Raw genomic sequence first — 16,442 nt, forward strand, 5'->3', positions numbered from 1 at the left:
ATGTTGTGTTGTAAGTCTTAAATCTTTTTTAACAGGTCTTAAATTTTTAATTTTCCTTTGTTCATATATAGCTGTCTAATATAAAATTTAACACCCATACAATCACCAACAATCTATCTTAATAAAACTTTTAACTTTATATTTAAAAGTAGCATTTGAACCAAGAAAGCCAGACATTAGCGATCGATTAACCAGCAGAAAGTCTTCTCTCGCTCTGCACGTTTCCTACTACTGGTTCTGTGTGCGCGAGAACTGTCAATACTCACACAGACTATCTCCCGTCTTCTGCAGAGACCCGTGATGAGCCTTTTTCACCAAAATGCGTCCGGCCGTAGTTTCTTAATCCCCTAAAATATCTGGGATTTGGGTTTTACTTTCACTTTCTAAAGTTGCCCTTATTTGTATGCACTTTTGCATTACCTTTTTGCAGATGACTATGTACACAGCCGCTACAGAGACATTAAATGATTAATTATTTAATAAATGACTTTATACTTACTTTACTATATACTCAGAGAAAACAAAGTATACTGGCTGCAAAATATTTGTACATCAAATTGATTATTTTATCTTTATATGTTTTCATTTTGTTTGCTAATTTACTTATTAATATTGCAATTATTTATTTATTATATTATAATATATTATTACATATATAGTTTCTTATTTATTATAATTTTATTATTTATAAATGTGTGTGTGTGTGTGTGTGTGTGTGTGTGTGTGTGTGTGTGTGTGTGTGTGTGTGTATTTTTTTCTGTTCTTCTTTTGCAGACCATTGTTAAAATTGCATTGTCTGTTGGTTTGTTTCAATGTGTTTTGTGATTAATTGTAAAAATGTTAATAAAAAGAATATAAATTAAAAATGGCTAATCAACTAATATGTCTTATTTAAATAATATACACTTTTTTCTAGTAATTATAATTTTTAGCAAAAATGTCTAATTTTATTCCTTTTTTGCTGTTATTTCTCATTTGTTGTATATTTTATTAATTTAATGATGTTAATATATTACATATTTTATACATATCTAAAATTTTTGGGCAATACTGTAAATGTCATGCCAATAAAGCAACTTTGAAAAGGGATGTAAAGAAAGAGCAGCCTTTACCTAATCAATGGGTGCACATGGCTCCTAAATAGCATAAAAGTAAGAGAAATTGTGCATTCTTTTATTTCAACAGCCCTTAACCCTTTGAAAAGAAAAAGTTTATAACAGTGTCATAATAAATAAAAAATATAGTTAAAAATCACATTTTTTGTTTGTCGCATGTAGTTGATCATTTATGTGCTGTGGTTAAAAGGTGTTTTTCAATCCGGCTACCACAAGTCTATTTCAAACCTGTGGGAAGGACTGGGTAATAATAAAAAACACACTGTGAATATGACATAGTAGCAAACTGGATAAATCAGAGCATAGTCTGAACGCAATTGTCAAAGATAATATAGATCAAACAGGAAAAGAAAACTGCCCAATGCTAATAATTAAAATACCAAATGCCAGCAAGGCCAATATATTGGTAGACCATTACTCCTGCTTAGTGCTGATTGATCTGCATTGCATCTGTATGTTCAGTGATGATATGCCGCTTCAATGGTCTTTAAGCTGATGGCAGCTGCGAAGAGAGCATTAGAAATCTAATGGCAAAGTTGTGGTTTTGTCTTCTTGCAGGAAGTGGAAAAGGCAAAGACTTCGAGAAAAAGAGGCAAAGAGAGAAGCAGGCGAGGAGGAATCCGACGAGAGCGATGCAGAGTTTGATGAAGGATTTAAAATACCTGGTTTCCTCTGGAAGAAGCTCTTCAAGTATGGCTCGCATAAATCACACATACTCTTATATTAAAAGAAAGGAATCGATCATGATAAGTCATGTTGTTTTTGCAAATGCAATGTGAAATATTAAATGTGTGCGCAAATTACTTACAATTTAACTTTAACGAGTCCCGAAAGGAGGAGGGATGATGTCTTTTAGGCCTAGAAAGTAGGACTGTGCTGCGGTGTTCTGGATGTGTTTTACAGCACATCAATTGGGCAACACTTATGGCCCATTTATCCGGAATCAATAGTGATAATGGCTCTATGATTAATTCATCAGCCGCTGTGTTTGTGTTTGTGTTTGTGCTGGAGCTGCGCTTTGTGTGACAAAACCTTTGCTTTTGTTGTCCAGGTATCAACAGACAGGTGTCAGGTGGATGTGGGAACTGCACTGCCAGCAAGCAGGAGGCATTCTGGGAGACGAGATGGGCCTGGGCAAGACCATCCAGATAATTGCTTTCCTGGCAGGCCTGAGCTACAGCAAGCTGAAAACACGTGGCTCCAATTACAGGCAAGGGACCCTACATGCTTGTACAGTTTCATATCTACTGTATGATAGGAAATCGAATTCTGTCTCAGAGTAAGATTTAAATTTATATATAAAAGGTTAACTATTCACAGTTTCTCTGAATTTCACTTGCCGTTGGTTTGAGCAAATTAATAATATTGGTTTATTCCATAAAGGTTTGATTAAATTTAATATGATTTCCATATATATATATATATATAAATATCCTCTAGGATTTTTTCCAGCTGTGGCGGCAGACTCTGTTGGCCATTTTACACAGATCTATCACTACATGTGGCGTTATTTCATTGACAAATGTCATGGGCGCAGATTGCATTCATGTAATAGCCTATGTCAATCTCTGCTTGAGCGACGATTTCTGTTTGTGCACAAAACTTCTTGCGCCCCCTTAAATATACGCTGCTCAAGTGCAGATTTTCTTGCGCTCTCAAATAAACGCGGCTGAAGTGAGATTTAGGGTGCTTTCACACCTACACTTTTGTTTCGGAACCTGTCTCGTTTGCCTAGTTAGCACGGTTTGTTTGGCATATGTAAAACCACCAATCGCTCTCGGATCCGCGCCAAATCAATCGCTCCGAGATCGCTTGAATGAGGTGGTCTCGGCTTGATTGAAACGAATTCTGGAGCGGAGCGATTTCAGTGAGAAAGCGATCCGATCCGAGTGCGGATATGGATATGTAATAGGCATATGGCTATTTGAAGAGAGAATTATGAGTAGAGCGGGAAGTTTCGCGAGAATCGGGATGCCCGCAAACGAATGATAATCTCCCGGTAATCTCGCTTCTCCCTCCCAGTCCTCGAATAGGCTACGTCGCGCATCCTTCTCACCCCTCCCTACCGCATCTCTCCTCACCCTTCAGACAAGTTTATGTAGCGAGTATGTCTCCAACATTTATTAGAGTTGCTAGGAATATTTATGAATGTCTCAGACCGCGGCATTAATGCGTCCTGAAGTAAAGTGAAACGTTTATAAACTCCAGCAAGATAAATTCATTATCTGCAGAGCCACAGACCTTTATCTATAAATAAAGTCTAATTATGGAAACTGTGTTTATCATAACTGAAAGCTACACCGTGTTTGCTGGTCTCACGCATCTGTCAGTCAGTCAGCACGTCACCTTAAAGGGTTAAACAGAATACACTACTATACACTACTATGCACAGCACTACTATGGTCACAGAAAGGTTTCTGCTGTTATTATTCACTTACATTTTCATACGTTTTCGGTGCGATTTTAACCCACTATTTAAAAAACGACCGAATATTTTGAATAAGAAGCTGTAATGTAGCCAGGGCGGAATAAATTTTGGTGTGGCGCCCCGCCACGGAAGTATGAATGTAGCGGAAACCATGATATATATATATATATATATATATATATATATATATATATATATATATATATATATATATATATATTATGGTATTGTATAACAATGGTTCATGAACTATAGAAAAAATGTATAGCTTAAAGGGGCTAATAATTTTGACATTAAAATTATGTTTAAAAAATGTAAAAACTGCTTTTATTCTAGCCAAAATAAAACAATTAAGACTTTCTTCAGGTGAAATTTTTTTATCAGACATACTGTGAAATTTTCTTTGCTCTATTAAACAACATTTGGAAATGTTTAAATAAGAAAAAAAATTCAAAGGGGGCTAATAAATCTGACTTCAACTGTACATACATACATACATACATACATACATACATACATACATACATACATACATACAATTTTTGCCATTAAACTCTGCGCACAGGTTGACCACCTAATTTACATCAATTTAAAAGCTCTGCGTCATTCTATGCTGCTTAAGCTGTGGCACATTTTCAAAAACCCTCCTCCACCCCAGCTCCACCTGTGTTTAGATCTGCTACTGTGATTGCATGTATATTATATTTGCAGCAGCTGCGTGTTATGTTTTCAGATGGCATATCTGTGTATAAACTTGCAGTAGCAGGTCTCGGTACATGCTCTGCCATAATAATCAAAGCGGCAGCAGCAGCGTAGCAGATTTATACCACCAAAACCAAGTACATCAACATTGCCATTTACATATTTATTTCCATACTAAATCCTGAGAGTGTTCATGACAGAAGTATTAATAAAACATCATGTACATTTAATTTTTTTAATCTGAGTCAGAAATGTCCTGTGTATATATTGTATTTATATTGATAATTATACAATATGTTACACCTTATTTTCTGGCGTTCTTTTTTGGTCTTTGTGTTTCTTTTAAATTCTATCCTTTCCCAATCATGCTCATCTTGATCAGCTACGTAGTAACACATGTACACATGCATGTGTGTACCAACAATCATAAACACAGACATCAGCCATCTCCCTCACCCCTCCCAGACTCAGAGTCTCAATCGCGATGAATATTTCAGCAGCTGGATTGCTGGTGGAGAGAGGTTCGGCGTGAATTATTAAAGACGTTTCAATTATGATATTCCTCTAATTCTCTTAGTGGCGACATCAAAGGAGAAACAAGGACGTGAAATGAACGAGAGACTATTCGTTGAGAGGGAAGGGTGGAAAATTAAACATGGAACCTGTAATTAAACATGTTTAAAGTGCTGCTATTTTACTTTCTTTTTGCTTTTCTTGGCATGCACTGTCAGGATGGAGGCCCTCCTGGCTGGTCAATAAGCTGTCTGGCGTCGCCCATCCGCAAATTGATTGTTTGCAAACTCAATTATGGCTCGCTATCAATGGCTTTCACAATCTGGAATATCATATCAAGCCGTAATGCTCCCAAAGCCATTTAGTGCATTTCGTCAGTTCATCTCCTTTAGTGAACATTCACATTGAGAGGAGGAGCAGAACAGCTGGGACAAAAGCTCATGGGGTTCATTAAGTTAAAGGTAAAGGGTGTAACTGCGAGTAAAAAAGGTGGATTTAACAAAACACTAATATAGAAAATATCATTTTAGTATGTAAAAGATCAATAAAAAAAATCATAGCTTGCTAGTCAGATGGGGAGTCTCTGATTGATTCCACGAAAGACTGGACCTCTCTATAAAGAACGACTCCTAAGAGAATGTGAATCGTAAAATGCTGGTGGTTGAGATGTATGTTCCCTTTTTGAGGACAAATCAATAGAAGGATGTTCCTTACAGTTATTTTTGCATTCTCTTTTTTTGTCACACAAAAATCTCTGATAATATGTTATGGTATATAAATGATTGTTACATTCATTCATTCATTTTCTTGTCGGTTTAGTCCCTTAATTAATCCGGGGTCGCCACAGCGGAACAAACCGCCAACTTATCCAGCAAGTTTTTTTTTTTTTACGCAGCGGATGCCCTCCCAGCTGCAACCCATCTCTGGGAAACATACACACACATTCACACACTACAGACAATTTACCCTACCCAATTCTGTGAGACGACAGCACTACCTACTGCGCCACTGCCTCGCCCATAATTGTTACAGTGAATGACATTTTAGCTTCTGTAACAGACTAAAATAGATTGGTAAGAGTCATTAATTAAATAATAAAAATTATTAACAAAATTAAAAAATCAAGTAAAAATAATTATATGTTTTTATATAATTAAAATATAAAACAAGAAATCGTTAATTCTTATTAAAATTATTAACAATTATTAAACATTAAAAACAAATTTAAAATTATTAACAAAATACAAAAGTAAAGTAATAATCATTATATTTAATAATATAATTTAAAACATGAAACAAGAAAAGAGTCATTAATTATTATTAAAATTATTAACAATTATTTAAAAAATTGTTAAAATCAATTAATAGTAAATATATTTTATATAACAAAATATAAAATAAGAAGAGTGATGAATTATTATTACAATTATTAACAATTATTTAAATGAAATTTTAATATTAGCAAAATACAAAAAATTATTAATAATAATTATCTTTTTATATAATTAAAAATATAAAATGAGAAGAGTCATAAATTATTATTAAAATTAATAACAATTATTAAAAATAGTTTTTTTTAATTATAATCAAAATTTAAAAAATAATCCAAATTTAAAAATCAAGTAGTAATAATTATAATTTTATATAATTGAAAATTGAGTCATTAATTATTATTAAAATTGACATTTTTTAAAAAAAAATATTAAGAAACATTAATAATTAACAAAATACAAAAATAAAGTAATAATAATTAGATATTTTTTATGTAATGAGAAATATATATATATATATATATATATATATATATATATATATATATATATATATATATATATAGTGTGTGTGTGTGTGTGTGTGTGTGTGTGTGTGTGTGTGTGTGTGTGTGTGTGTGTGTGTGAGTAAAAATATAAAATAAGAAATGCGTAATTAATTAAACAATAAAATCAATATATAAATCAAGTAATAAAATATTATATATTTTTAATTATAAAATTAAAAATAAGATTATATATATAAAAATAAAAATAAAATCATATGTGTATATACACACACACACACACACACACACACAAACACATACATTCTAATATATAGAACCCCCCCAAACCCTTAAAAAGAAAGTGCACTGAAAAATGGCAATTAATTAGGGATTTGGTTTACTGAAGAAAAAAAACTAGACACTAAAACTGGTAATACACCTCTCAAAGTTTCTCCAGTGTTGTGACCACATTTTCTCATGCAGGTATGCTGGACTGGGGCCTACGGTTATTGTGTGTCCAGCTACAGTCATGCATCAATGGGTGAAGGAGTTCCACACATGGTGGCCTCCGTTCCGTGTTGCTGTCCTCCATGACACTGGCTCTTTTACCAGCAAAAAGGTACATCAGTGTTTTGTTCTGTGTACATTAATTTCAGATTTTCATACAAAAAAGCAACATGACAACAAGATTAAGATGAACTGTGTTGCTTCGGCCGGTAACGTTTATGCCAGCGTGAGATATTCTCCCTTGTCAGCAAATATCCTAGTGTGTGGAGTGGAACTGGCTCCAAGGAAATGTTAAATTAATTAAAGCTAAGGTAGCAGGAGCTGCTGTGAAGTGTTTACTGTGAGTGGTCTTCACTGCCCCCCTCCCCGTCCTGCCTGACACAGTGATTAATGGGGGTTGTTGTCTGGCAGTCCGCGCTTTGCCCTCTAGGTGGAGAGCTGGTCTCAAGAGCTTGTGGGAGAGAAACAGAGCAACGTTTATGCAGCGTTGGCACCTAATGATAACACTAACGCTCCTGTAGAGCAGATGTACCTGATTAATTGGCTACAAAGTAAAAAAAAAAAACAGAAGTGTGGAGGGGGGTCTGGGAACAGAGGTTAGTCGCTTTGCACGCCTGTAATTGGAACACACTTGAGACCATTCGTGTGAGACGTCAAAGCAGACGTATAGACTAGTCGTTCTGATGAAGATGCTATCTATCGCCAGAGGGCTGATGCCGGCGACCTAGCGCAATTTCCTCAATTTAATTAACAGCCAAAAAAGAGTGTAAGTGAGTTTACTTTACATTTAATTTATTTTCTTACTTGAATTAGTGGACAGTCATGTGTATAGTATTGTTTTTATTCAGTAAAAAGAACTGACTCATAAGAGTAATTTATTTATGAATGGTATTCTGTTGATTGAGTGGTGTTTGTAGCCTGCAAGGACAATAGAAATGTGTTTTTAAACGCATTTAGTTTTAAAGATGTGTGAGCTGACATTATTGACTTTATCACTCACATTGCAAAGAAAGAAAGAAAAGCTTGTCCAAAACATTCACTGCATGGTGAAGCCTATTATAATTATGAACAAACAAATTTTCTGTCAATCCAATATGAAATTGAAATTGAGTAAATTTTCTTTTTTAAACGCAAGTTGCTTTTTCAGTTTTGTTAAAAGTGCAGTATGTAAGTTTGACACCCAATGGTTGAACTAGGTATTGCATTCCTGGATCAAAAGAAATGCAAGCGCAGGTTGCCAGATTGAGGACCAACAGGAGCGAGTCTGATTATCGAGCCTAAAGGCTGATTTATGTCGTGTTCTAAATAAAAGCAATGGCACGCGATATAAGGAATATTTTCATATTAAAAAGAGTTTTTGTTCTAATCAACTCCTCGAATTGATATAATAGAAACAGCTTCTATTTCTTACAGATGAACAACAGAAAACTGATAATAGCCGCATTTCCACTGTGAGGCCAGTGCGAGCCTGGGCTTTAATCGGGCTGGGCCGATCGCCCGGGAGGTTGAGCAGTGAGGCCGAAATTATGGCGCGTTTCCACTGTCGGGCTAGTAGCTCGCAGCGCATCGCTGCTAACCTCTTCCCCAGAACGTCCCCCGAATCAAAATGTCATGCAACCCGCCCACTTCAGCGGGAATCAGGCAGAGAAAGCACACCATCACATCATCGCGAAACCATTCAAATAAAGACAACCGAAAATGTAAAAAAAAAAGAAAATGTATTTTATAACATCCTCGTTTAGATAGATGCCATCATTCAGCCCAAATGCTCCAGAGAGACTTGAAACATTAATTTTTCCCTATAGGCTATATGACACTTAATAGGTGATTCCCCTTTATTTAAAGATGTTGCTTATTATATCTTAAGTTAAGGAAAGTGTTATGTATTTCAGCACATAACAGCAAGCAATAAAATATAGCCTATGTTTCGTTGCGCTCAGCAGCTATCCACTAATAAAGCTCTTTATGTATTTAAGAAAAAAAAGATAGCCTAGCCTACAGAAAAAAAGGTTGCCTAGTTTCTGCTTTCACTCACCCAAAAAATGCTCTGTTTGCACGATTTGATTAATATCATCTTATCAAAATACTTAATAAATAATATTTTAAACCTTCTTCTGTGTTTATTGTTTTTAGAAAATATCTAAAATCTTTTTTTTTTCAGATAGGCCTTTGTAAAATGAAAGTTTATGGCTTTAAAACAGTTTGATTTATGTAGGCTATTGTATATACCTAAATTGGTTTAGCTTTTGTTAGTTTTATATTGGTTTATTTATTTAATGTGATTTTATTATATTCGATATTTGTAATTATTTTAATTATTTCAATAAAGCTTAGGCTATTTTATCAAGATATGACACTGTTTTGAGCCTGGTCAAAGTGGACATGAAATTTGTACAGTTTTATGTCTTTCTGTTGTATTCATCATGTGCATTATTGTGTATTTTCAAAAAGAAAAAAGCCGCGCGGCATTAACAGAGCTGTGAAGGGAGCTGCACTTTCCCTCGGTCTTACACACACATACAGGCATCTAAACGTGCACAAACACACCTTTTAAACTTGACAAAAACTCTTGAAAACCTTTACTATCTGCTGTGTCTTTAATATGGTGTAAAGATTATTATCCGTTATTGAAACATCAAGGAGGAAGCAGCATAGAAAAGTCACTTATAAATTAAAACTTTATTATTTTATGCAACAGCCTTGCATTTAAAAGGGAAGCATAAGGGCGATCATACGCAAAAATACCCCAACCTATAAGGCTAGATGTTTTCTTTCCCTTATGTATTTATTTGTTTGGCGCATACTTGTTTGCGATCGGAAAACTTTGTCCGCACTCCGCCTCTCCTTTCACTCCGCCCTGAAGCCCCAGTTGGCCCTCTTTGGCCCAAGGTATTCGGCGGGCCAAAAAAGGCCGGTTGCTGGCCCCAAGACAGCCCCGATTTGGCCCGATTAGGCCCCGGAAATGACAGTGGAAACGCGACTGGCCTTGGCTCGCCCTGGCTCACTCGCTTTAGGTGCGATAGTGGAAACACCGCTAATGATCACCTCAGGTACTTGTCATCTGCTTTGTTCAGTGTTAAATGCTCACAGTTTGAGTCTCAATGCCATTTTACACGACATCTATTGCCATAATACTGAAAGCAGCAGCAGGTAGTTTACCTCAGATCTTGAAAATTAAAATAAACCGTTTGAAATTAAACTTTAGAACTGTGACTCAATGCAAACCAACACATCATTGATTCAGCATGTACACTTAATAATGTTAAAGAGTTTAATATGGATTAAACTTACCATTTCGTAAGTGAGTGCATATTCTGTGCTTCTGAATAGCTGTGTTTAAATTTCTATTGTGTTTCCTTTGGTGCAAGGAGCCAAATTGCTTATCACTGCAAATCTCATCATGGAGCATAATGTTAGGACACAGGGTTACAATATAACTTGCTCACCTAATGTTTACATTTGTAATATTTATATTATTTGCTAATTAAAAACCTCATGTGGAACACTGAATCTGCGTCTCATTTCAGAGTCCAACGGAGGTCGCATTTCGGTAAAGAGTGCATGCTTTTAGAGCCTTTCTGAATGAATGAATAAAATACCCAGTTTTCCATCAAGGCAACCCGGGGTGCTGAAATATAATTGGCTAGATTGGCAGTGGACGGGTAAAGAACCAAAACAAAGACAGCATTTCGGCACGGAAAACACATTTTCAAAGCGGAAAAACTTAAGCATTGATTTTCAGAAGAATGATCACTTGGCATGTTTCTTAAATTTCTGAAAACATATTATGGTATTTTTATGCTTTAGAAGAGTGAAAAACTTAGATGCAGCACCTTTAACAAAAATAAATTAAAACAAGACCAGTGTAGAAGGTTTGCACCCTAAAGTTGTAAATATGAATGAATCTGTTTTTGAAAAAATGGAGTAAGTCAATAATTTATCGATCCATTCATAAAGTCACTTTTGAGTTGTACGAATGTTTTAATTCACTTTGTTTTCCTTATTATCAGGAGAAGCTCATTCCAGAAATTGTGGCCAGTCACGGCATCCTCATCACCTCCTACTCATACATACGCATTATGCAAGATTACATCCAGAGATACGACTGGCATTATGTCATCCTGGATGAGGGCCACAAGATAAGGAACCCAAATGCTGGGGTCACTACAGCATGCAAGCAGGTGATCATTTCTTTTCCTTCTATTCTTTTTTTACTCTGTAAAAAGCAGTTATTTACTTAAAAGTGGCTTGCCTTAAAATGTACAAGTTTTTTTTGCTTGAGGACGTGAATACACCTGTTTTAAACTTAAGTTGACTAAACTTAATTTTTATAATTATGCACACTTCTTTTCCGTAATAATTTTTAAACTTGGCGGCATGGTGGCTCAGTGGTTAGCCCTGTCGTCTCACAGCTAGAAGGCTACTGGTTTAAGTCCAAGGTGACATTTCTGTGTGGAGTTTTCATGTTCTCCCCGTGTTCACGTGGGTTCCTCCGGGTGCTCCGGTTTCTCCCACTGTCCAAAGATTTGTAAACAAAAAAATTGGCCATACTGTATGTGTGTGTGTGAATGTAAGTAAGTAAGGGTGTGTCCAATAATGGGTTGGGGCTGGAAGGGCACCAGCTGCATAAAACATATGCTAGAATAGTTGGTGGTTCACTCTGTTGTGGCAACCCTTGATAAATAAGGCATTTATGGACTTAAAGAAAATGTATTAATGAATGAATTTTTTAACTTAAGTCAACTATTCATTTTAAAAACAATGGGTTTACTCACTTTTTTATAAGTAAAGTCAACTAAACGGTTTTTACAGTGTACAGTTAGGCTGTTGAATAAAGACTCATGGGTCTCGCAAAGCATAAATTTTTACATCTAGTACATCAAGTAGACCGTTAAGAAATGATCCTTATGCTCAGTCTGCAGCGAGTTATATGAGCTCCAGTCCTATCGATCGCTATATTAAAAAAATCAATTGGAAATTTTGCAACACTTTGATTTGGTATTGAATAAACTGAAGCTAATGGAGATTTAAAACCAAATCCATCGTAAAAGGGGGCTTTATATTCTTGTGCAGGTAAGCTTCTAAAACTATTTTGATCGCTTGATCAACTCATAAATTATGTCACTGATTTATTTTTTTTTTTCCTGTTCACAGTTCCGGACACCCCACCGTTTTATCCTCTCTGGTTCACCCATGCAGAACAACCTGAAAGAGCTGTGGTCGCTTTTTGACTTTGTGTTTCCAGGGAAGCTGGGGACTCTGCCTGTCTTCATGGAGCAGTTTTCTGTGCCCATCACCATGGGAGGATACGCTAATGCATCTCCAGTGCAGGTGAAGCAGCCAGAGCTCTTATAATAATTCTCTTATATACACATATATATAAAGCTATAATTTATATCAAATATAATAGCATATTGAATGCAGAACACACACTATATTACACAAGAGATGAAAGTGCCTGTATTAATTCAAAGGCATATAAAACCCTTCTAACAGCATAGTGATGGCGGCATGCTGAATGGAATCTGGATGTGCCATTATTAGGAAACCTTTTTAATAGCACACTTACTTTATGGATTTCATTTCCGAACTGCTTTAAAAGGCTATTGATGTTTCCTTTGCCAATAATAAAAACCTTTACTAATTATTAATGTTATTAAATGGTTGTAGATAGCTAACCCCTGACTCATGGCACTCTCTGCTTTCCCAGCTGTCTGCAAAGTCCTGCTGACTGGCCTCATACCTTCATAAATTTGATTTTAGTGAATATTCATTTAAGAAATGAGAAAAGACTTTACAAACTTGCAATTAGAATTTACATAGTACTTTATGCAGTATGCATTTCTTTGCACCACAAATACACACACACACACACACACACACACACAAACACACATGGATAAATATGTTTGTATTATAATGTATAATTAAATCACTTTCTCATGTGTGTCTGTGGTGATGGCATATTCTAAGTAAACTTTAAAAATCTTTTTTTTTAATAATTTAATTATGGATGTTAAAAATGTCCAAAAATATTTTTTTTATAATTTAATTATGGACATTAAAAATGTAAGGATTGCAAAAAGTAATCCAGGTGAATTACATTATATAAATGATTAAGGTATTTTAAGAAATTTTTGCTTATAAAATTAAAGTATGTAGATTTTGTGACCTCACATTAATTCAAACACAACTTTCAACATAAGTATTAACCCAAGAAGAAATGCAAAATATTATTTGGAATCTGAATAGTTAGTAGAAAATGTCACGAAACCCTTCAAAAATGTGCACATGACAGTTGACATACCACTGCAACATGAAACATTGATCACTTTCTTAAGTTTATGTTCATTTTTAAACTTTTAAGAGACTTCAAGTGAATATGTAGACTTCGTAAACTTTGACCGGTTTTGAGCAATCATGATTTATAAAGTCAATAAACTTAAAGGTACAGTTGGTGATCTGCCATCGTTCTTTGAAAAACAGTCCCTCCCCTGCTGTCCAAAGCCATGCCTCCTAAAACACGAACACAGCAGACAACCCACTAATTCATGTCATTTGCCAGTTAGAAAACTTTATAATACCACAATTCCGAGTGAAAACTGTATTATATCTAGCACGTTTTCAGTTGTGTTACAATGGCCTATATTTCATATTTTTTGTCCCAAAGGGATTACCTTATGCTTAGTGGCTGGCCGGCGGCTATCACTAAGCCATACTTACATGCTGTTTCAGACCGAATATTCAGGAAAGCATGGTAAACAATATAGGGAGTGCATCACAGGTTGTTATTGTGCAAAAATGAACCAATATTATTCATTCATTTTCTTTTTGGCTTAGTCCCTTTATTAATCCGGGGTGGCCACAGCTGAATGAACCGCCAACTTATCCACCACCTGTTTTATGCAGCGGATACCCTTTTAGCCGCAACTTAACACTTGGAAAGACATCCTGGCATTTTTCACAACCACAGTGAGTCAGGACCTCAGTTTCATCTCAGTTCAGTTTTAAACATCTCAACCGAAAGAAGGCGCTCACTAAATAATAATAATAATTCATTTTATTTGTAAATGGCGCCTTTCTAGACACCCAAGGTCGCCTTACAATAAGCATCAGCAGACATGCTAAACAAATTAAACATTACTAAAAACAATTATTGACCAAACAAGTTAAAACACAATAGCGAACATAAAAGAACATAATAAAAACATGATAAAAAAATTGTTAAATAAAAGCCTGCTTAAAAAGATGGGTCTTTAGACGTGATTTAAAAGTGTGAAGACTATCACTGCTCCTAAGATCTAGTGGAAATGAGTTCCATAGCCGAGGAGCCATAGAGCAGTACAGAGTCACTTTCACTATTCACCTTATTCTCAGCTGTCGAGTGGGCGCTGCCATTTGAATCTTTTTGTCTCGCGACTTCCGGTCACATTCACTTCCATTCATTTTTTGAAGTTAACAACTGCTCGTTACGCTGCTTGATGTTGCAATTTAATATTTTCTTATTATATTATGCTACTTGGTCTGTGTAGTCATGCAAACATTTGTTTGTTGAGCAAGTAGTTTGGCCATTTTCTGCCGTTTATTATTCCTAGTCATTTCTCCCATAGGCGATTGAATCGGAAGTTCTAAGACAATCGCGAAAACAGGCGCACTTCCGCATTTTAGAATAAGGTCAATACTGGGGTGTTAAGACCCACACAGATCGCAGTGCCCCCTGCTGGCCTCACTAGCACCACTTCCGACAGCAGTCTAGCTTTCCCATGTGGTCTCCCATCCAGGTACTGACCAGGTGCAGCCCTGCTTAGCTTCTGCGAGTAAACATGTGAGAGTTTCAGAGAGCTCGCTGCCAGCATTGAACCAATATTATGTGAATATAAAACCAACTTCACCTCAGTAAAGCAGGCTAGGCGGAATAGCGCTATTTACTGATGTTTTGTTGTTAAACTAAATAAAAATCTACAATATCGATGGTGTAAAAAGGTCCCTTATGAAACTGAAAATAGTCACATCAATCTTTCGCCAGATGATTTCAGAGGTTGAACAACACGTCCGTGCATATAACCTATTTGTAAAACAACAAAATCTACATCAGCTTTGCTTGACTAAAATAGTTTTAAAACATAACATTACTTGTCAAAAGAAATAGTTTAGCTGCCATCCTTTCTCTAGGGGACTAAACTTACTCCAATATTGATTCAGGGTTTGAAAAAGTTTTGATTCAGCATTTGTTTTTACCCCGCTCATCTCTCTCATGTGCACGTGTTGTGAACACGGCGCGCGTGCATGTGCAACAGGCGGATCTGTGTGAAGAGATGTGCAGATGTACAAATCTACATTTGTTGACAGACAGTTTGGGCTACATATCAGAGTTATAGGAATTGTCGGCCTGACGATATTTAATTGGATGAACATTGTTTTATGCCTTACCCTGAATATAAAAATACATATAAATACATTTAGATAATTTATTTTAAACATTACTATTGGAATGTGAAGAGACTTTCAACCAGCACAACAAAAATGTTTCTGAAGACAATCACCTACTGCACCTTTAAATAAAAGAAAATAATTCAATTAAAGAAGTCAGTTAAATCTGTCCAATAGGCTTATTCCCGTTAATTAAATGTAATTACTTATTTTGTTAATTCCAGCTCTATTGAAATAAAAACCAGGGATGGTTGAAACTGTGTTTAAAACGTTTGAAAAACTTTCTAATTAAATAATGACAGCTAAAAATTCCAGAAACAGGAAATCTGCACTGTTTTACAGCCAACTCCATTACTGAAAGATATGCTGTATCACTTATTCACAAGTCTGACCAACCCCTCCTCCCCCTCTCCTTTTCTCTTCTCAAATGGGCCCTAATCCGGGTTCATTGTATGCCCTGCAGTGCTGTGGTTCTACTGCAGGCTTTCTTTTGATCTGCGAACCCCTTTAAATTACAGCTAAATGGCATTTGGCCTAACGCTGGATCAGGAGAACATTATTGATAACAGAGTGCAGCCCCCTCTGGAGTCCAGAAGCACTCTTATGAATCTTTAATGTGTCAATCTGCTGATAGGAGGAGAGAAAGAGAACAAGCGGCTGTTGACATGCCTCAGGACACACTCATTTGTTTGCCTTTCACAAAGTGTATTGAAGTCCTGGCTTGTTAATTGTCCAAAAATGTAAATAGACTTTGGGGTGTTTGTAGTGCTGCTTAAGGTTTGGGCTCTGTTAGGTTTTTATTTTTCTTTTAAAGTATTTTGATTGAAATAAATTCAGCTTTAGTGGTAAAATTTAATTTTTATATATATATATATATATATATATATATATATATATATATATATATATATAAATTTTCATTATATAAATACTGTAAAAGGAAAAAAACGAGTAAAATGGCAGAGATTAATTTTCAATGTTAAATATG

General features: G+C 35.4%; 1 protein-coding gene and 1 long non-coding RNA gene across 3 annotated transcripts in view; one reads left to right on the top strand and one right to left on the bottom strand.

Moving 5' to 3' along the window:
* ercc6 (excision repair cross-complementation group 6) overlaps positions 1 to 16,442 on the top strand; it is a 35,615-nt gene that overhangs the window by 7,353 nt on the left and 11,820 nt on the right. For both annotated transcript variants that reach the window (XM_087279515.1, XM_087279514.1), the window contains exons 6-10: positions 1,674 to 1,805; positions 2,167 to 2,325; positions 7,001 to 7,136; positions 11,035 to 11,205; positions 12,179 to 12,355. In XM_087279515.1, coding sequence (XP_087135641.1) covers positions 1,674 to 1,805; positions 2,167 to 2,325; positions 7,001 to 7,136; positions 11,035 to 11,205; positions 12,179 to 12,355 — 775 coding nt within the window. The remainder of the gene's footprint in view (positions 1 to 1,673; positions 1,806 to 2,166; positions 2,326 to 7,000; positions 7,137 to 11,034; positions 11,206 to 12,178; positions 12,356 to 16,442) is intronic.
* On the bottom strand, positions 12,169 to 15,461 carry LOC141377025 (uncharacterized). The gene is made up of 3 exons (XR_015506104.1): positions 14,707 to 15,461; positions 13,963 to 14,390; positions 12,169 to 13,920 (listed from the first exon to the last, which is right to left on the bottom strand). It is a non-coding gene; the product is annotated as an uncharacterized LOC141377025 (long non-coding RNA).

The sequence above is a fragment of the Danio rerio genome, chromosome 13, assembly GCF_052040795.2.
Source record: "Danio rerio strain M-AB ecotype USA chromosome 13, GRCz13ab, whole genome shotgun sequence".
NCBI classification, from domain to species: domain Eukaryota; kingdom Metazoa; phylum Chordata; class Actinopteri; order Cypriniformes; family Danionidae; genus Danio; species Danio rerio.